General features: G+C 48.6%; 2 protein-coding genes across 2 annotated transcripts in view; one reads left to right on the forward strand and one right to left on the reverse strand.

Moving 5' to 3' along the window:
* CARD11 (caspase recruitment domain family member 11) overlaps nt 1-22,152 on the reverse strand; it is a 109,868-nt gene extending 87,716 nt beyond the window's left edge. Inside the window, exon 1 of the mRNA XM_030846563.2 lies at nt 21,421-22,152. The gene's annotated coding sequence lies outside the window, so the exon portion shown is untranslated. The remainder of the gene's footprint in view (nt 1-21,420) is intronic.
* LOC115847089 (large ribosomal subunit protein uL11-like) lies at nt 12,919-13,554 on the forward strand. Its single transcript, XM_060284900.2, has one exon. It carries the CDS (start codon nt 13,016-13,018, stop codon nt 13,511-13,513), a length of 498 nt encoding a protein of 165 aa, XP_060140883.1. The 5' UTR covers nt 12,919-13,015; the 3' UTR covers nt 13,514-13,554.
* Nucleotides 22,153-22,356: the final 204 nt, after the last annotated feature.

Here is a 22,356-nt window from a genome sequence, read left to right on the forward strand (position 1 = left end):
AGAAGTAACTGGAAAGGGTAGGAGGGAATTCTGTAGTTCTGATCATTTCCTGTTTCTTGGTCACAAAAGCTGTTCGCTAATGATTTGTATTTTTTGGTATGTATGTTATAGTTCAATAAAGTGGTCCCATTAAACAAACAGTGATCCCTTCATACTACACCCAGTCATCAGCAGAACAAACCCACGCCACCTTTGGGTGGAGCAAACCCTCAATCGGACTTCAAAATATATTGGTGAACTACGAATGGAAAGGAAATAAACGTTATTACCTAATTAAATATATCCACAAAAATCCTCTAGCAAACACAATAGTTAAAGGTGAAGCTTTGAAAGCTTTTCCTTCAAGATTGAGGCCAAAGCACAGATGCTCACAATTACCACTATTATTCGATGCTTTACTGGGGATGCCAACCAGCACAGTAAAAAAAAGAAACGAAGAGAAGAAAAAGAAACAAAGGATCTAAGAAATGGTAAAAAAGAAAAAACTGGCATAATTCACAAATGATATTATCCACATAGAAAAATGAAAAAAAGTCTAGTGATTAGTTATCAGAATGTTCAAGGGTTTAGTATAGTTATGAATCCAAGGTTAAATATAAAAAAGATCAACTGTGTTTCTCTACATTAGTAACAACATAAATGCAAAGTTTTAAACTTTTAAAAGTTTTAAAGTTTCATATTCTTTATAATAGCAGTAAAAACCAAAAGATATTAGGAATAAGTTGCACAAAAACTAAGCAAGACCTTTATAGAGAAAATTTTAAAGCTTTACTGGAAGACATTATAGAGGATCTTTAAAAATGGGAAGACAAACCAAGTTTGCAGATGAAAAAACTTATTATCATAAAGATGCCAGTCCCCCCTAAACTGATCTACAAATTTAATACAATCGAAATCCCAACAGAGTGTTTAATAGAACACGAGAAGCTGGATCTCAAGTACATAAGGAGACGCAAAGGACCAAAAGAGTCGAGACACATCTGACAAAGAACATGGTCAGTAGACTGGTAGAGCTAATGTAAAGCAGTAAGTGGCGAGGACGGTAGCTGTTCCTGAAATTCCATTCTCTTTTCCTCTGGGTGCATGGACTGAGTTCTTCTCAATGCAATGTGAACAAAAGTACTGTGCTTTGCTTCTGGGCCAGGTCCATACTAAACCTCCCATATGTGCACCTTTCTGCCCTATTCTTTCTGCTGTCCGAATGCAGACAACACTGTAGCCTAGGCATGGTGGGGCACGTGATGGAAAGAGCCTGGGTGCCTGAAGCACTGCATGGAGGAGAGCTATCCTGCTGACCCGAAAGCCACCCTGATTTTACATAAGAAAAAATATATATACCTCTTGCTCTTTAAGACCTTGATACTTGGGGGGTCTATTTGTTACGCAGTGTAGCTGACCCTAACTAATATCTTACAGTAATGAAGACAGCTTGGTATTGACCTCTGGTTTCAGCTACAACATGTAAAGAGCTTGAAAGTTATCATTGCCATCCTTACAAGAAAAAGCTGGACAAACTGAAAACCAACCATTTTCTTGGACCCATCAGAGAACTAAGGTCACAGGACAAATGGCACCCTGAAAGCCCGAGAGATGGGGCCATCTAGAGGGATACAGCAAATGAGATCTACTTATAGGGAGAAGAAGTTGCTGGAGCCATAAACGGGAAGGAACACTTAAATGGTGATTTTGATGAATTGCTGGAGGCTGAGTGAGGACCAGCGTGAAAGTGAAAAGCTGGAGGGGACATAGGCTTAGGGGGCCACCACACGCTTTTGGGTTTACCCCCAGGAACCCCTCCAGGTTTTCATGGCGAGGATCCCAGAAAGACCCCCTGGTGTCTCTGGCAGAGGGAGGGGAAGACGAACCACTGTGAAGTAGACCCAGAGTCAGAACAAAGGCCTTTTCTCCAGGGGAGAGGACTTGGCCAGATGCAATTCAGAAGCCTTATCCCACCCAGGTGAAGAAGTTCCTCCATTCTCCGGACCCTTCCAGCCTTCCTGTCTCACCAGAGTGGGAGGAGAGACCATAGTCAACAGGACCAGGCTTCGAGGAGACAGACTGGGAATGCTGTGCCTGGGGGGGGGAGTGGGGGGCAGAGGGGAAAACTACGTCACAGGAGAACCCCTTGTGAACGCCTCAGCCCCGAAACACAGCCCACGAAAGGACTGAAATTTCGTTGTAGATTATAGACCATTCCCCTCCCCCCCACAGCAACGGGGCTCCAGTATCACGGTGGTTACAGCCACAAGAGCTGAAAAAACCAGACTCTCTTTAAGGAGGAGAACAGAGGGAAGCCCAGGGTCAAGAAGGGAGACACAAGCAGGGGTACTCGAGGAGCTGAAGCTTCTGGCACCTACAGCTGCAAAAAATACCGAACGGAGCCCAAAGCCTGGCCTGATTAACAGATACCCTCACACTTAAAGCCCTAACGCCCTCTTTGCCTCAGTTCCTCTTACCCAACACAGCATGTATGTCTCTCAGTAAGAAAGCACAAGGTATGCCAAAAGGCAAGAGAAAATAACATTTTCAAGTGACAGCCAAGAAAAAATACATTTTGAAGTAACAAAGCGATGATCAGAACCAGACTCAGATATGACACAAATACTGGAATTACTCTAGACAGAGAATTTAAAATAACTATGATTAATAGGCTGAGGGCGCTAATGGAAAAACTGGACACCATGCAGAAGGGGAACGTAAGCAGAGAGAAGGAAGCTCTTAGGGAGAATCAAAAACACAGTGTCAGAAATAAAGTGTCTTTGACAGGCTCGTCGGTAGACTGGATGTGGCCAAGGAAAAAAGTCAGCGAGCTTGACTATAGGTCAATACAACTTGCAAACTGAAATGTAAAGAGAAAACAGAATGAAAAGAAAACAGGGCAGAATAAGCAAGAGTTATTGGATGATGTCAAAAGTGTAGTATAATGTGATGAGCAGAGGGAGAAGCAAAAGAGAGAAAGCAAAACAAACAGCTGAATTACTAATGGCCAAGAACACTACTAATAGTTGAATTAATACCGGATCTGTAACCAAACCACACAGATGCAGGAAGTTCAGAGACTACCAAGCAGGGTAAATAACAAGAAAAACACACCTGGGCACATTAGATCCAAATTGCAGAAATGCAAAGATGAACAGAAAATCCTGAAAGAAGCCAGAGAGGGGAAAAACACCTTTCCTATGGAAAGTTAAGGATAAGGATCACAGTGGACCCCTTATCAGAAACAACGCAAGCAAGAAGGGAGTGGAGTGAAATACTGCAAGTATTAAGAGAGAAAAGGCTACCAGCTCAGAAGTCAATTTCCAGCGAAATCGTCCTCAAACGTGAAGGAGAAATGAAGACTTTCTCAGATAAACAAAAATGGAAGAAATTTATGGCCAATAGGCTTGCCCTGCAAGACATGTTAAAAGAGGATCTTCGGGCAGAAGAAAAACAACATAAAAAAAGAAAAAAAAAAACATAAAGAAAGGAAGGGCATTGGCGCAGGAATAAATAAAAGTCAAAAAAGATCTTTTCTTTTTTTGGCCCCGCCCATTGGCTTGCGGGCTCTTAGTTCCCTGACCAGGGATGGAACCCTGGCCACGGCAGTGAAAGCATCGAGTCCTAACCGCTGGACTGCCAGGGATTTCCTTATTCTTAATGGATCTACAAGATGACTGGTTTCTTTTTTGCGGTACGCAGGCGTCTCACTGTCGTGGCCTCTCCCGTTGCGGAGCACAGGCTCCGGACGCGCAGGCTCAGCGGCCATGGCTCACGGGCCCAGCCGCTCCGCGGCACGTGGGGTCTTCCCGGACCGGGGCACGAACCCGTGTCCACTGCATCGGCAGGCGGACCCTCAACCACTGCGCCACCAAGGAAGCCCAAGATTACTGTTTTTTAAAGTAATCACAGTAACAACGTATCACGTAACTGATAGTGGATGCTGAGTGAAATGATGGACAACAATCTCAGAGGGTCGGGAGGGAGGAACTGGGAACACTGGGTTATGAGGCGCCTGCTCTACATGTGAAACCAACCAGTGTCATTTCAAGGGGGACGTGGATTAGTTAAAAATGTATTTTCTTAACTACAGGGCAACTACTAACAACAACTTAACAAGAAGTACAATTGATATGCTGGGAGAGGTAAAATGGGAACATGAAATGCTCATTTGAAACCCGAGAAGGCAGAAAACAAAGGGGGAAAAAGACAGCCTGGTATTTTTTTTTGGCAAAAGACAAAGAGATCTAAGGAACAGAATTGTGAGCTCAGACTTAGAGCCAGGGATATAATGCATGAGGAACTCGCCACCGCAGGTCAGAGGGGAAGGGATGGGGCTGGGATAGCCCTTACGGAAATAAATTTAATTTATTAACACATTTAACTGGATTTCAAACCACTCACAAAAATAATTTCCACAGACTGAAATATGAAGCCTTTTTGTTAGTATTCTTTATAATATATGTATATATTCTTTTGTTTGATTTTTTAAAAAAGAAATTTAATTTATAATGTAAAAATGTCTAATGTGAGTAGAGAAGGAGAAAACCTAAGCGCTTAATAGTAGAAGAGCTGGAAGGAACAAAAGCCAATCTGCTCTGTGCAGAATCCCAGAAAAGCCCAGAAAATAGAGGTACCTTGGACCACAGAAGGTGGACAACCAGGGTGGGATTAACACCAGGAGGATCGGCTGAAGATATGTAAAAGGAGGCAGTTAACGCCCCAGATTCTCTCCCCAGCTCTGGCAGAAGGAACGTTTACTCACTGGAAAACCGGACTCCGGGTGTGAGGGATAAGGGGTCATCCAAAAAGTAGGTGATTAAAATGTCAGAGGAGTGAGGGAGGGGTGGGCTGGAGAACGGCTATCTTTTATTATAAACCATGTGGAAGTATTTGATATTTTAAAGCAGTACATATATTACATGAAGATAAAAATTAAACTTAAAAAAAAAAGAAAAGTAAAAAAAAAAAAACAACAAACCCAAAATTATGGTCCTTCTGGACTTGGTCATTAGGATGGCTTTCTCCATGCTGGTCCAGGGCACAGACCAGGAAGCACTGCTCCAGGAGCCCAAGCCTCCCCAACAGCAAATCTTGTCCTTCAGCTTTGCAGGACATCAGCGGGGCCAGGTCTCCAGGAGAGGAAGTGGTCCAGGGAATAGAGGGTGCTCCTGTAATGACTTCAAAATTTCTTTCCAACTTTGTCTTTCTCTTCTCTTTCATTTCTTCCCCAAACTCAATAATCTATCATTTACCTTGCCTTGCTTCAGGCGATGTCATTAATAACAATAGAAAAAGCATTTTTTTGCTTGTCACCTTTCTTCAAAGGAACTCAGATTGTCTCTAAACTTTCAAGTGCATACAAAGTACCTAGGAATTTTGTTAAAATGCAGATTCTAATTCAGCCGGCCTGGGGTGGGGCCCGAGAGTCTGCATTTCTAACCAGCTCTCAGGTTAGGCCGATGCTGCTGGTCCATGGACCACACTCTGAGAAGCAGAAGGACATAAAGCAACTTTATGGGGTGATGGACATCTTTTACATCTTGCCTGTGGTTGTGATTACATGTGTATATACTCTTATTCACTGGACTGTGTACTTAAAATGGGTGTGTTTTATTGTACGTACGTTATCCTTTATTAAAGGAAAAATCCATTCTAGATGGATTATAGATCTAAATGTGAAAGATGAAACAATTAATCTTTTAGGAGGAAACACACACTTTGGGGTAGGCATATCTTCCTTTCTTTTTTGTTTTCTTGAACCACACATATAATTTTAATTTTTAAGGAGCCACATTAAAAAATGTAATGGGGTCTTCCCTGGTGGCACAGTGGTTGAGAGTCCGCCTGCCGATGCAGAGGACACGGGTTTGTGCCCCGGTCCGGGAAGATCCCACGTGCCGTGGAGCCGCTGGGCCCGTGGGCCATGGCCGCTGAGCCTGCGCGTCCGGAGCCTGTGCTCCGCAACGGGAGAGGCCACAGCAATGAGAGGCCCGCGTACTGAAAAAAAAAAAAAAAAAAAAGTAATGAAACTGGATAAACTAATAAGGCATATCTTTCTCAAACAGGACTCAAAAAAGAGTGAACCATGATGGAAAAACCCACACGAGCTGGACTACATTAAAATTAAAAACTTCTGTTCATCAGCAGACTCTAATAAGAGAGCAAAAGGGCAAGCTCTAAACTGAAGGAAGATATCTGCAATACATTTATCTGACAAAGGACTCCTCATATATGAAGAACTACTCCAATTGAATAAGAAAAAGACATGACGACAGAAAAGTGGGCAGAACTCTAGCAGACACTTCACAGAGGAGGACGGCCAAAATGGCCGATCAATACATGAAAAGGCAGTCGGCTCAGCCACAAGTGAAACGCAAATTAAAACTGCACAGTGCTTTGTTTGGACCGCACACCCACTGGAATGGCTAAATGAAGAGACAGACAGTGCCGTGTGAGGAAAGCTGTGGAGCAACTGGAACGCTCTTCCACTGCGGATGGGGTGTCATTTGCAACAACGTTCTTGGAAGACTATTTGGTGGTATTTATTAGAGCCGAATATAAACATCCTCTAAGATCCAGCAGGTCCACTCTTGGGTGGAAATACAAGCCCGTGTCTCCAAAAGGTAAGTGCAAGAGTGCTCAGAGCAGCCTCGTTCATAATGTCCTCAAACTGGAAACAACTCAGTTATCCATCAGCGGGAGTCTCGATAACATGTGCAACAGTCATAAAACAGGCTCTCGCTGGCAATAAAAACAGGAAGGAACTACTGCCACCCGCAACAATGTGGATGCATCCAGGGTAATCAGATAACATACAGGGCGCTCGGTCAGATTTGCATCTTGAATAACCAAGCATTCTGAAGAATGTGAATGTCCCGTGCAGTATTTGGGACAGACTTATACTAAAAATTGCTACGCTATGAAAAGCCATTCTTGTTTTTCATTAAAATATTATTTTTCGGCTGGTCCCATTCTGTTTCATGGTCTGGGTGCTGGGGACACCGTGTGTTCACTTTGCGAAAATCCGTCGTGCTGCACACGTAGGCTGTGTGCACGCCTCCTGCATGAATGTTATGCGTCCATACGAAGTTTACTTGAAGACACGGCCCATCCTGGCCCACGTCCCATCAGAGGGGGCCCTCCGTGCCCCTTGCCCCCAGTCTCCCATCTGTTCTCCGCACCGCTGTGTGTGACCTTTCAAACCTGCACATCCATCCTGGCGCACAGTCACGGCTCAGTCGCGCCAGTCGCCCACAGGACAGCACCTGCCCCCTCGGCAAGGCATCCGGGGGCTCTCGGGGGTCCCTCCTCCCCCGTCCCCACATCTTCCCGTCTTTTTGCCAACACTGACGCTCATCACACCTCCATGGCTGGGCACGTGCGGTTTCTCTACTTAGAGGGCCCTTCCCACGTCTCTGCCTGGCAAAAGCCTCGTTATTTTCCGAGTCTCATTTCAGCTTCTATCGGGCCTGGGGGTCTCTGTCTCCCTGGGCAGACCCGGGCGCCCCTCTCTCTCACACCCGTCTTCAATGCATGCCTCCTTTATCTTGCAACTGACTGTCTCCTCATCTGAGTACAGGCTTATTGGGGTGAGGACCCCGCCCTTACATCTTTTTATCCCTGGCACCTAGCGGAGTGCCCGGGAGTGGCAGGCACTGGGTACTCGTTAAGGGATGAATCAAAGGATAATGGTAGTAATGGATGTTAACGAACAGGGATCAGGCAAGGGATGTAAGCAAATGGCTCATGCTAGATTACAGGTTTGTCAGGGGCCCTTCTGAACTTTCTCCAGGGCATCCTGCTAACGAGCACGGCACGCCTGTATCACGAGCACGCACCTGCCCCAGCCGTGCCTCCCTGGATGTCCTGCCTGCCTCGTGGCACTTGGGAGGTGGTATCTCATCTAACTTCCTGTGGGAAGGGTGCTGTCTTATCCCCATTTCACCAATGACTTCAGAGACTTGTCCAAGGTCGCCTGCTGGGAGAGGGAGAGCTCACACTCATTGCACCCATCAGTCTGTGGATAACACCAGGCACTGAATCACTGAAACGCCTCACGGAGCAGAAAAGGCAGGGCAGGAAGTGTCAGTGCCCACTCTGTCTCGGGCAGCTCTGTGACTCAGGTAGCCTTTCTGGTCCCTCTCAAATCAGTCTCCGTGGGTGGCCACAGCCTCTCCCGTAGAATGGCCCATGGGGAAGGGACATCACCCTAAACCCCCAAACACAGCACTCAGCTCTGTCCAGAGACTCTCAACTGCTGCCTGAGATTTTCAGGTTTTAAGCAAAACAAAAATCTGATTCACTGTTTCCAGTCCTACAGGAAACTCAAGTCCTTTATTCTTCTAACACTTAAAAACGAAAAAAGGAAAACAAAATCAAACCTTTATGCCTTAGAAGAGTTCTTAATGCTTCTCATTTCACACCGCGCCGAACACTGTTCACGACAAAGGCTGCAGGAGGGAAGAAGGAAATGAGACGCACTCGCCAATAAATAAGAGCCTGAGCAAAGAAACCAACTCAGAATACACCACTGGCGATAAGAAATGCCCCAAAGCTTTGCTTACGCCAAGTAATGTAAGGACAGATAGCTCCCCTGGGTCTCTGGGAAAAGTTCATGCACACAGGAAGCTGCAAACAGACTCTCTTTGGGATTTTGGCAGAAAAGACGGGGCATTAACAACATTCAAGGTGAAAGAGGGGAGAATTGTAGATTGAGGGAAGGGATGCTTTTTTCATCAGGTAACAAAAATAGCTCTAGCTGGGTATCTCCCCTGGATTCCCACAGGCTGCAGGGCAGGTGCCGGCTCCAGAAATTAGCCAGAGCTGCGCTCAGCAGCGCTCAGGGGAGACCCACCGCTCCCAACTGCCCAACCGGAGAATTAATTTAATTCCCGACATTTGGATAATACAGATGAATCCCTGAGGGAGACAAAAATTTACTTTGGGAAGATTTTTTCCCCACCTGTTGTGCAGAAGTGTCACAAGGTGGCGGGGTGACGGTGGGAGGGTAAGATGGTGCTGAGTAGCTGAAAGGCTCTGGAGAAGGCGTCCCGGTTTCACCTGCCCCGGGGGCTGTGAAAGATGCTGAGATCTTCCACCTGCACACCCCACATTCATGCTAATCCCCTTTCTCATCGTCACCAGCAAATCCAAATGGCACGCTCTTGCCCGAGGTGGGGGCAGGGGCAAAAACGAAAGCAACGGCTTCTTGCCCAGCCCTAGAAGACGGCTCAGAGGAAGGCATGACTAACACAAATCATGACCAGGGAGGTCAGTTAGTAACAACGAAACCTTGCACTTATATACCGTCCTGCTATTTTCCAAGCATTTTTCACCCACTATCTCGCACGCTCCTCAGAGCAATTCTGCGTGGTAGGAAGGCAGGGATTTATCTCCACCTCGCTTGCGAAGAAACAAAATCTTGGGACAGTGAAGTGATTTGCTCAAGGTCGGGGCGCGATCACAGATTTTTAAAGCTTGAAGGGTTCTTGGTGGTGAGGCGCCAGGGCAAGGGTGACTAATGGGGGGCACCCGGGCTCCAATTGTCAGTTTCACACCCACAGCAGACGTGGGCAATCGATCACAGAACTCTCTTCCGCGGAGCTGGCCCTCAAGGTGAAACCCATTTGCCATCCCCGGCCCCGGCTCCTGCCTCACTTCACCTACGAGGAAACTGAGCCCAGAGCAGAGAAAGGACTTGGCCAAGACGGCCCAATGGGTTAGTGACCCAGAACCCGAATCTCACCCCTGCCTTCCGAGCCCCAGGTTCTCTCCAGCACGTCATGCTGTGCCCCATCTGTTAGGGGTACAAGTCCCCTGAACGATGCACTAACGAGTCATGGGAGTGACATCCTTCGTGACCGAGCCAGAGCACTTGGGTTTTCTGTGCTGAGCAAGTGGACACATTCCTATTTCTAAGAGAGGAATCACAGACCACCCCAAGGTTTCAAAGCCTGAGCACCTGGCAGGATGGAAGCGAGGACTTAGGGATGGGAAAATCAGGAGTTTGGTTTTGGATCAACTCCATGTCTAGGCAGTCAAGACCACTGGCTACTGAAGTGCACAGTTCAGGAGGGGAGGCCTGGCAGGAGGTATGAACTTGGGAGTCAAGAGTACAGAGACGGCTTTGAGGCTGTGAGACTAGATGAGGCCATCCAGGAAGGAGTGCAGAGGGAGAAGAGGCCGAGGCCCTTTGACCTCAGAGGTCAGGGGACACAGAAGAATCAGAAAAGAGAGACTAGGAAGGAGTGGCCGGGAAGGTGGGAGAAACCAAGAGAGGGAACCCACGCCACATTCCGAGGAGGAGAGGTAGGTAGACTGAGCTAATGCCCCCGAGGGCTAAGAGTGGACCTGGACTTGGGGACTCGGGGGCCAGAAGTCTGACTGAAGTGGGTCCCGGACAGAATGCGGGGACAGGAAATGGGGACAGTGTAGACAACACTTTCAAAGAGACCATCTGTAAAGGTGTGACGGCTGAGTTGCATCCCCCCAAATTCACATGCTGAAGCCCTAGCCCCACTACCTGTAGTTGGAGACAAAGCCTTTAAGGAGTGACTGAGTTAATGTGAGACCATTAGGGTGAGCCCTAATCCAGGGGGGCTGGTGTCCTGGTAAGAAGAGGAGGTTGGACACACAGAGAGACACCAGGGGTGCATGCAGACAGCGGGCTGACCACGTGAGGACACAGCTAGAAGGCGGCCACCTGCAAGCCACGGAGGGAAGCCTCAGGGGACACCAGCCCTGCCCACACCTTGATCTCGTACTTCCAGCCTCCAGAACTGGGAGAATAAACTTCAATTGCTTAACCCCCCTTACCCCCCACCGCTCCCCGGTCTGCAGTACTCTGTTACAGCAGCTCTGACAGACGAACAGAAGAGGGGTACACAGCAAGGCAGTGACAGCTACAAGGGAATATGGAATCAAGGCAGGTTTGGGTTTTTTCTTTAAAGATGGGGGGAACTGCAGCATATTTGTACTCTGGTCGGAATGATCCTTGGAGAGAAGGAAAAAAGTTGATGATACTGGAGAAGAAGGAGACAACCGCTACAGAAGCATCTCTGCATGGACAAGGTGGTTCTGGTGCCTGCATGGAGGCAGGACCAGGCGGGTGGAGGAGGAGGCCAGGCGCCCGGAGAGGCCGGGGGCGGCTGGTGGGTGGAAGGACGAAGGATGGTCGTCAGTTTAGGGCAGGGGAGCCTCTTGGGCCCAGGTAGTCCAACATAAATGGCTGCGTTTCAAAAGCATATTTTTTAATCAGTTAAGAAAGATACAGCATTACACAGAATTTCTGTACAAAACTGAGGGGGCAGGAGACTCACCCATTCCTTGGCGACAGCCCTCTCTGCTCTGCTGTAGTCGGGTGGTCTCCCCTGCTCGGAGCAGTTATAGGAAACCACCCTCTCCTTCCTAGGGCCACTTTCCTTTACAGCCTAAAACCTCCCCGAACTCAGAACGCCTGCGTCTCCAGGGCCCCGTGAAAGAACCTCCTCTAAGAGTCCAGGAGACACGATTTTTGAGGCTGGAGAACTCCCAAAGGAACTGGAAATCGCCACGCGTCTCTGCCTCCCACCCGCAAACCGGCCATGCCTGTGGCCTCAGCTCCCCAGGCACCACGGAGCTTCACAAGTTGATTTTGAAAAGCATCTGAGAACTGAAGCCAGGAGACTCGGAGAGAAGTGCAAGGTATCATTATTATTCAACCGCACACTCCCCCACATCCCCCGAACCGGCTACACTCGAATCCCTTTTTAAAAAGGCCATTTCTTCTTAGAAAAGTTCAGTGAATGACCGAATCCTTACTCAGAGGCAGGGAACGGAGCACTAATGTCAATAAAAGGCAGTTTTACTTCGTATCAGCATTCTTCCACTGAAATAACCATTGGCTAAACCTCCAGTAATGTTGGCACAAGGTTTCTGTTTGCCCTCAGATTAAAAAAAAGTGGGTCATCGCCACCAAGGCTTCTCTGAGTGTTCACAGCAGCTCTCACAATAGTCCCAAACTGCACACACGTGCACGTTCATCGGCGGTAGGAGGGATACACAAACTGCGGTAAACGCTCACAGTGCAACGCTATACGGCAAGGAACAAACCCCAGTGACTGCGACACACATGGATGAATCAAGCTGGAGACACAAGAGCGCGCTCCCTGTGATGCCATTTATGTGACATTCAAGGACAGGCAAAAGGGGTGGGGGGCTTAGCAACCGGGAAGGAGCATGAGACCCCTCCCCCCTCGAGGCCCGGAAAGGACCCGTGTCTCGAGCTGGATGATCGGCTACGTGGGTGGGTGTGAAACCTCCCCCATCGTGCACTTCAGATTTGGGACGGATACTGTGTGTGTGTGCTATGCCTTAATTTAAAACAAATCCTTTTTTTTTTTTTTAACCAATCAGTTTTGCCTTTCCACAGGAGCGCGGAGGCCCTGTGATTTCTCTTACTGGGACACAGCTGAAATCAGAAGTCACTGCAAGAGGAACTCTCTTCCTGCAACCCAGCAGGTTGGGAATCAGGACAGCTAAGACTAAACGGGACAGCAGTTGATGGGGACCACCCTTGCTGTTCTCTTCTGAACCTGGCTTTCCCTTCTTGTTTTCTTAATCAGAATGATAACAGTTGCTCAGGGTTAAAAAACAAACAAAAGAAAAGGACACAAAATGAATGCTAGAGGAGAAGACTCAAATCAATAGAATTAGAAATGAAAAAGGAGAAGTAACAACTGACACTGCAGAAATACAAAGGATCATGAGAGATTACTACAAGCAGCTATATGCCAATAAAACGGACAACCTGGAAGAAATGGACAAATTCTTAGAAATGCACAACTTTCCGAGACTGAACCAGGAAGAAATAGAAAATATAAACAGACCAATCACAAGCACTGAAATTGAAACTGTGATTAAAAATCTTCCAACAGACTAACCCGCGCAAGTGCCCCATCTTCCGGTCTTTCGGTTTTCGGCTCGGAGGAGGCTAAGGTGCAACTCTCTTCGGTCGTCCCGAATCCGGGTTCATCCGACACCAGCCGCCTCCACCATGCCGCCTAAGTTCGACCCCAACGAAATCAAAGTCGTGTACCTGAGGTGCACCGGTGGGGAAGTCGGTGCCACGTCTGCCCTGGCCCCCAAGATCGGCCCCCTGGGTCCGTCTCCAAAAAAAGTTGGTGATGACATCGCCAAGGCAACTGGTGATTGGAAGGGTCTGAGGATTACAGTGAAACTGACCATTCAGAACCGACAGGCCCAGATTGAGGTGGTACCTTCTGCCTCTGCCCTGATCATCAAAGCCCTCAAGGAACCGCCAAGAGACAGAAAGAAGCAGAAAAACATTAAGCACAGTGGAAACATCACTTTTGATGAGATTGTCAGCATTGCCCGACAGATGTGGCATCGATCTTTAGCTAGAGAACTCTCTGGAACCATTAAAGAGATCCTGGGGACCGCCCAGTCTATGGGCTGCAATGTTGATGGCCGCCACCCTCACGACATCATAGATGACATCAACAGTGGTGCAGTGGAATGTCCAGCTAGTTAAGAACTGCAAAGAAAAATAATAAAGGGTTATTTGACAAGCAAAAAAAAAAAAAAAAAATCTTCCAACAAACAAAAGCCCAGGACCAGATGGCTTTACAGGCCAATTCTATCAAACATTTAGAGAAGAGCTAACACCTATCCTTCTCAAACTCTTCCAAAATATAGCAGAGGGAGGAACACTGCCAAACTCAATCTATGAGGCCACCATCACCATTACACCAAAACCAGACAAAGATGTCACAAAAAAACAAAACTACAGGCCAATATCACTGCTGAACATAGATGCAAAAATCCTCAACAAAATACTAGCAAACAGAATCCAACAGCACATTAAAAGGATCATACACCACGATCAAGTGGGGTTTATCCCAGGAATGCAAGGATTCTTCAATATACGCAAATCAATCAACGTGATACAATATATTAACAGATTGAAGGAGAAAAACCATATGATCGTCTCAATAGATGCAGAGAAAGCTTCCGACAAAATTCAACACCCATTTATGATAAAAACCCTCCAGAAAGTAGGCATAGAGGGAACTTTCCTCAACATAATAAAGGCCACATGGGACAAACCCACAGCCAACATTGTCCTCAATGGTGAAAAACTGAAACCGTTTCCGCTAAGATCAGGAACAAGACAAGGTTGTCCACTCTCACCACTATTATTCAACATAGTTTTGGAAGTTTTAGCCACAGCAATCAGAGAAGAAAAAGAAAAAAAAGGAATCCAAATTGGAAAAGAAGTAAAGCTGTCACTGTTTGCAGATGACATGATACTATATATAGAGAATCCTAAAGATGCTACCAGAAAACTACTAGAGCTAATCAATGAATTTGGAAACGTTGCAGGATACAAAATTAATGCACAGAAATCTCTTGCATTCCTATACACTAATGATGAAAAATCTGAAAGTGAAATTAAGAAAACACTCCCATTTACCATTGCAACAAAAAGAATAAAATATCTAGGAATAAACCTACCTAAGGAGACAAAAGACCTGTATGCAGAAAATTACAAGACACTGGTGAAAGAAATTAAAGATGATACAAATAGATGGAGAGATATACCATGTTCTTGGATTGGAAGAATCAACATGGTGAAAATAACTCTACTACCCAAAGCAATCTACAGATTCAATGCAACCCCTATCAAACTACCAATGGCATTTTTCACAGAACTAGAACAAAAACTTTCACAATTTATATGGAAACACAAAAGATCCCGAATAGCCAAAGCAATCTTGAGAAAGAAAAATGGAGCTGGAGTAATCAGGCTCCCTGACTTCAGACTATACTACCAAGCTACAGTAATCAAGACAGTATGGTACAGAAATATAGGTCAATGGAACAGGATAGAAAGCCCAGAGATAAACCCACGCACATATGGTCACCTTATCTTTGATAAAAGAGGCAAGAATATACAAGAGAAAAGACAGCCTCTTCAGTAAGTGGTGCTGGGAAAACTGGACAGCTACATGTGACAGAAGGAAATGAGAACACTCCCTAACACCATACACAAAAATAAACTCAAAATGGATTAAAGACCTAAATATAAGGCCAGACACCATCAAACTCTTGGAGGAAAACATAGGCAGAACACTCTATGACATAAATCACAGCAAGATCCTTTTTGATCCACCTCCTAGAGAAATGGAAGTAAAAACAAAAATAAACAAATGGGACCTAATGAAACTGCAAAGCTTTTGCACAGCAAAGGAAACCATAAACAAGACGAAAAGACAACCCTCAGAATGGGAGAAAATATTTGCAAATGAAGCAAGTGACAAAGGATTAATCTCCAAAATTTACAAGCAGCTCATGCAGCTCAATATTAAAAAAACAAACAACCCAATCAAAAAATGGGCAGAAGACCTAAATAGACATTTCTCCAAAGAAGATATACAGACTGCCAACAGACACATGAAAGAATGCTCAACATCATTAATCATTAGAGAAATGCAAATCAAAACTACAATGAGATATCATGTCACACCAGTCAGAATGGCCATCCTCAAAAAATCTAGAAACAATAAATGCTGGAGAGGGTGTGGAGAAAAGGGAACCCTCATGCACTGTTGGTGGGAATGTAAATTGATACAGCCACTATGGAGAACAGTATGGACGTTCCTTAAAAAACTAAAAAAACTTAAAAAACTAAAAACTACCATATGACCCAGCAATCCCACTACTGGGCATATACCCTGAGAAAACCATAATTCAAGAAGAGTCATGTACCAAAATGTTCATTGCAGCTCTATTTACAATAGCCAGGACATGGAAGCAACCGAAGTGCCCATCAACAGATGAATGGATAAAGAAGATGTGGCACATATATACAATGGAATATTACTCAGCCATAAAAAGGAACGAAACTGAGTTATTTGCAGTGAGGTGGATGGACCTAGAGACTGTCTTACAGAGTGAAGTAAGTCAGAAAGAGAAAGACAAATACTGTATGCTAACACATATATGGAATCTAAACAAACAAACAAAGAAAAAATTGTCATGAAGAACCTAGGGGCAAGACGGGAATAAAGACGCAGACCTCCTAGAGAGAATGGACTTGAGGACACAGGGAGGGGGAAGGGTAAGCTGGGACAAAGTGAGAGAGTGGCATGGACATATATACACTACCAAACGTAAAACAGATAGCTAGCGGGAAGCAGCCGCATAGCACAGGGAGGTCAGCTCCGTGCTTTGTGACTACCTAGAGGGGTGGGATGGGGAGGGAGATGCAAGAGGGAAGAGATATGGGGACATATGTATATGTATAACTGATTCACTTTGTTATAAAGCAGAAACTAACACAGCATTGTAAAGCAATTATACTCCAATAAAGATGTTAAAAAAAAAAAGAATACTAGAATATTCCTCTTCGTCCACCCAGCCACCATTCCCCAGACGTCCGACTAGAGCAGTTTCTTACACATGCTAGTGCTTTCTTCCAGAAACTCCCTCTATGCCCCTGTCTCAGTAAAGGCCTCACAGAATTCCACTCGATGGAGGGATCTTGCTTTCGAGGAGCATTTGTGTGGTTTCAAGTTTATTCCCATTAAAAACAATGCTACCGTTAACATCAGCGTGCACAGAAAGATGGACAAGTCTGCCTGTGAGATAATTCTTAGAAGTGGAATTCTTGGGTTGATTCACTTATGCTGGTACATATTGTCAAATCCACAGCGTACTGGACGACCTGCTTCCCGTTTCTCTCGCCAATACAACGTTTTATCAAGTGTTTTGATCTCTGCCAGTCTGACAGTGGAAAAAAGGCATCTCTCTGTTGTATTACTTCGCATTCATTCATTGTAAATTGATTGGTCTGTTCATATTCTGCTTGTTCACATCCTTTAAGCATTTTTCTCTTGGGTCGAGTTCTCTAATTCTGGAGTCAGCAAACTGCAGTGGAGGGCCCACCCCTGCACTGCCCATCCTGCCCCACTGGCCAGATCCGGCCACGTGGCAAGAACAGAGCAGAGCCGTTTCCACAGGGACCTTCTGGCTCTCAGAGCCTCAGGTATTTACTATCTGGACCTTTACAGAAGAAGTGTGCCGATTCCTGCACCTCCCTGATTTCCTCTGAGAGTTCTCTGTAAACTAAGGAAATAGCTCTCTCAGATAAATTCAGTTTTGCATCAAATTCGTCACTCTACTCTACCTCCTACCCCCAACTCTGTCCAAAATAACCAAGTCAGAAGTACCTTTAAAAGCAGAGCACTCTCATTTGGAAACACTTTGGTCTATGTTAATTTAGGGGTGGTGCTTTCATTTTACACACGTGGCCATTGAGGCTCAGAGCCACCGGTGACTTTCCCGAGGTCACACAGCTAGTACGCGGCAGAGCCGGGGCAGACGCCCTTTCTGCCTGGCTCCAGGTCCGTAGATCTTTCCACTTGGAGGAGCCTGCCTCTCAGTGGACGGGTCCAGCACCGGGGGATGGCGCTGACTGTACAAAGCAGAGTGTGACAGGTGTTGCTGTGGTACCTGCAGGATTTGTGAAGTATGTGGACAGAGCCTGGGGCCCCGCTCTGTCACCGCCACACTCGAGTATGAGGACGTACATTCCAGAGTTGGATTTGGGGTGAGAAGGAAGGTTACACCCCTGACACAGAAACCACCCGGGGAGGATGGAGCCCTTGCTCCAGCTCACCCACTTGTGAGGAGCTGGGAGGACCAGAGGACTGTGACATAAGACATGAGCCTGGGGAGCTTGACTGCGGGACTCGACCAGCGAAGACAGAGCGTTGTTGCCAGAGGCAGGAGCGGGGACCCTTCATTACCCCGCGGCACTGGCCCATTGCACCAATCTGACAGCGACCGTTATATTCTCAGAGCCCTGAACAAAACACAACCAAAAAGGTCACCCCCCTGGAAACAGTCACCCCATTAAAACCATCGACCCACAAGCAGGAGCTGCTCAAGGAGACTTTGGGGGAAGGTGTACGGGGCGTGTTCCTTGCGTGTGAAGCGCACAAGCCGTGTTCTTCCTATGCGCCGTGGCACGGGTGACGAGGCTGGCACCTGGGAATCTGCCAGTCTCATTTTCCTTTAGCAGAAAAGCGGTTTTAAGGGGCTTCCTTGATAGTCCTCTTTTCCTTTTCTTTCTGTTCCCGTATTTAAATCAATCAAAATGCTCCAGACCTCCTGGATAATGCAGTACGTCTACAGGGTAGATTTCCTTCAATCCTCTCGGCTGCCCTGGAAGATCAGGACTGCAGAGCAGGACACTAAGAAAGGAAGTCCACTCGGCGCGGGGTGGGGAAAGCCGCACTCCAGCCCCAGGTCCGGACCCGAGCGTCCATCCTCTTATCCTCCCCGGATCTCAGGAGTAACAGCAACGGGAAGAGTATAGCACATCTCGAGTTTGCTCATTTCATGCTTGGTGTAACTGACAAGACTGAAAAGAATCAGTATTAATATCCTGATTTCACTGGGGAGAGATGACTCCCAGAGAGCTGAAGGGATGACAGGCCGGCCCAGGTGGGCAGTCACGACGGGAAGCCGCGTCTGGGCCATAGCCCGAAGCTCCTTCCCACCCCCCGCCTCAGCCTCCGACCCAGAAGGCGGACCGTGGACCTCCTGAGGCCTTTCCCCCTTGATCTGACCTCTTTTAACCCAAGTTTCACAGATCTGGTCACACTCTGCGTCGGGGTGGTCATCTGGGCATTCCGGCCCTCGCGGGACTTCACCATCATCCCGATTACCAGGACGCACTCACTGTCTCCAAGGCCAAGTGTGGGGACAAAGCAAGAGAGGACGGAAGGCAGTTTTAAACTCCTGGGAGGAGCTCTGTTTATCAGCATCTGGTGTCCCTTTTCACCATAATCACCTGAGCACTGGGACTCGATCTGGCCCTTCACGCATGAAGTGCTATCATCAGCAAACCAGGCACCGCAAGGTTTCCATTGGAAAGGTGGAGAAACGCATGTCGGAAAGTGGAGAAGTTAGTTGGGATGTTGCCCCACCAGCACAGTCTCAGCCTGGAACCTTCCACTGACTGCTGGACTCTGAGTCCCACCATCGCCCACACTCGCCTCCCGCCATCCTTCCTTCCCTCAATCCTTTCCTCTAGTTTGAGTCTCTGCCACCCTCTGGTCATGGCAACACGACTGTAGGGCCTGAACTATTTAGAGGAGGATGTCTGGGTCTCTCGTTCCTTCTGTGTGTCCCCGACGGTACCTGGTACAGTGTCACCCAGACAGTGCCCACTGAGTGATTCAAACAAGGGCCACCACCTTTAGAAGAAGAGTTAGGTTTACAAGTCATTTTAAAAGATCACATAGGGACTTCCCTGGTGGTGCAGTGGATAAGAATCCGCCTGCCAATGCAGGGGACACAGGTTCGAGCCCTGGTCCGGGAGGATCCCACATGTCGTGGAGCAACTAAGCCCGCGCGCCACAACTGCTGAGCCTGCACTCTAGAACTGCGAGCCACAACTACTGAGCCTGCGCTCTAGAGCCCGTGAGCCACAACTACTGAAGCCAGCAGGCTTAGAGTCCAGGCTCCGCAACAAGAGAAGCCACCGCAAGGAGAAGCCCGCGCACTGCAACGAAAACCCAACACAGCCAAAAATAAATAAAATTAAATCTTAAAAAAATGAAAAATAAAAGATCACATAAAGGATTAATGGATAAACAAACTGTGGTCCGTCCACACAATGGAATATTATTCAGCCTTAAAAAGGAAGGAAATTCTGATGCCTGCTACAACATGGGTGAACCTTGAGGAGATCATGCTCAGTGACATAAGCCAGACACAGAAGAACAAATACTGCAGGATGCCACTTACATGGGGTCCTAGAGACAGAAAGTAGAAGGGTGGTTTCTAGGGGCTGGAGAAGGGGATGGGGAGTTGTTTAATGACGACAGAGTTTCAGTTCGGGAGGATGGAAAGTTCTGGAGATGGATGGTGGAGATGGTTGTACAACAATGTGAATGTACTTAATACCCCTGAACTGTACACTTAAAAGTGGTTAAGATGTAAATTTTATGTCATGTGTATTTTACCACAATTTAAAAAAAAAATCACACAAAGGAACATTTGTACACAGAGTCAGGACTGTACGGGCTGGTGGGACTGACAGACTTCCTTTTTGATATGGGTGCTACTAAGATGCACAGCCATCCCAACCATTTTGCTGGGATGTGAGGAGGCTGAGTCAGTCCCAGGCTCCCTTTGCCCTCTGACCAGCCCCGGCCCACAGCGGGGACCATCATTTCTTTACAGCTGCCAGGCGCTTAGAGAGAAGTGGAGACTCAGGGCAAGGACAGAAGTGGAACACTGTAGCTAAATTCCTGTCCTCGCATTAACCTACGGCTCGGGACTTCCGGCACCCAATAACCACAGAGGAGGCACCCAATAATCGTCCAGTGATGGACCAACGTTTCTTTCCTTCCTTGGGAGGCTGGTAGCCTTTTACACTTTGTCAGGAGAAATTCTTTCCTACCACAAATCAAAGGTTTGGGGGCAGGCTGGGCACAGATGGGTTTGGTCCACAGGACCCGGTTTGTGGGGATGGTCCTCTGCAGACACTCGCCAGACCAGGTGCCAGGAAGCTGGGAGCTCCGACACACGCCCCATCAAGCAGGCCCTGCTCCCTGCACCATAACTGTCTCCCTGGGGCCCCTCCAACTGTGCTCTGAACTCTGAAGGGACAGAGAAGCCCTCTCCCTTCCCTGTGCCGAAAGTTCAGGAGACCACGGGGGGCCCTTCCAGCCTGGGCAGTGTGCTGGGGGGGCGGGTCAGTGTCACGGGGGTGGGGACTTCAGGCACGAGGCCACTAGGACCTCATCCTGGCTTTGCGGGGAACCTGGGCCCCTCCTGGTTCCACACTCTCCCCGTGGGAGGGGCTGTCCTTCCCCCTGCCCTCCCCTCCCCTCCCCTCCCCTCCCAGGGGCTCCACCTTCTCGGGAGCCTCCGCGTCAGGCCCGGCTGTGGTCTGGAAACTTCCTGTCCTTTCAGGTCTTAGAAATGTTCTTTTCCTCCTTCTGGGGCAGGGGCACCGAGGGGCGCCCTGCCGGGCCCGCCCCCCCTTTCATCCCTTTCTTCTCTGAGGGGCTGGGGACTTTGCCAGGCGGGGCCCCCCAGAGACAGACGGTCCGAGAGGAACTCGGAGGCGGGATACAGGGAGATGGAAAGTGGAGATAAAGTTCTCCAAACGCAGGCGGGGAGAGGGAGACAGAGATGGAGCCAGAGGGGAAAGGGGGAAAGAGACGGTGAGAGAGGGATGGCGGTCCGGTAGCGCGGAACCAGAAGAGCGAGCCCCTCCTGACCGCCGCACGGCGCCGCGACTCCGCGCCGCCCGCCGAGGACCCCGGGCCCCCCGCGTCCCCCCCTCCGCACGACCGCGCCGCCCCAGCGCGCCCCCGCCGCCCCCCGTGTCCCCACCCCCGCGTCCGCCGCGCCTACCTGGGCCGCTCAGGCTCCGCGCAGGCCGCCGTCTTCCCCCCGGGGCCGCGGCCCTCGGTCCCCACCGCCCGGACCGTCCGAGGGGCGCAGCCGACCCAGGGGCTGCAGGGCCGGTAGGGGGCCGCGCGCCACACGGGCAGCAGTCCGGAGGCCAAAGGAGGCAAAAGAGAGAAAAAAGGAGAGAAAGTGTGTCACAGGCTGGGAGGGGGGAGGGGAATGCAAAACCCGACAGGAAATGAGACTAAAAAAAAATGCAAAAGGTTAGAAAAAGAGATAAGGAAGAGGGGGAGGGGAGGGGCGGAGCCTGGGTCCCGGCCGCGGGGAGGGCGGCGAGGAGGTGGGGCGGGAGGGCTGGGCCCGGGGCCGCGAGACCCCGGCAGGCCTGGGGAGGCCCCGCCCCGGGTCGCGTGAGGCTGGACCCCTGCCTGGGCCGCAGTCCCCAGCCGGCTCCGACACCAAGAGCCCGGCGCGGCCGTGGGAAGGGACACCCCCTTGAAGGCGCTCCAGGCTCTGCGTGGGAGGGAGGTTGGAGCAGCTGCCCTCTCGGAGGAATTGGCCCCGTTTTGAAGAACTCCCAGAGGCGTCACTGCCATCTGCGGGGGAGGCTTTTCCCACAGAGAAGTGGGAAGCAAGGGATCCTGCAGCCTTGGGCACCCCCAGGGCTCTTCTCTCCCTCAGCCTCTGTTCCGGAAGCTTCCTGGGGCTTGCCTGGCGGTCAGCACACCTCCGAGGGCCGCACACACCCCTCCTGGACCCGTGATGGCGACAGTCTGTCACCCCGCTGCCTCTGGCCCTCCGCACCCCCCCTCCCCCGCGCAGTGCTCTCAGACTCAGCACCTGTAGGGGAAATTGAGACTTTTGGATGTCATCGGTTTAATAATTTGGCCCCAAAGCTGCGGCCCAGGCCCCTGGGTGTGTTACTGTCTCAGGGCTGTA

This window comes from Globicephala melas, chromosome 15, assembly GCF_963455315.2.
Source record: "Globicephala melas chromosome 15, mGloMel1.2, whole genome shotgun sequence".
NCBI classification, from domain to species: Eukaryota; Metazoa; Chordata; class Mammalia; order Artiodactyla; family Delphinidae; genus Globicephala; species Globicephala melas.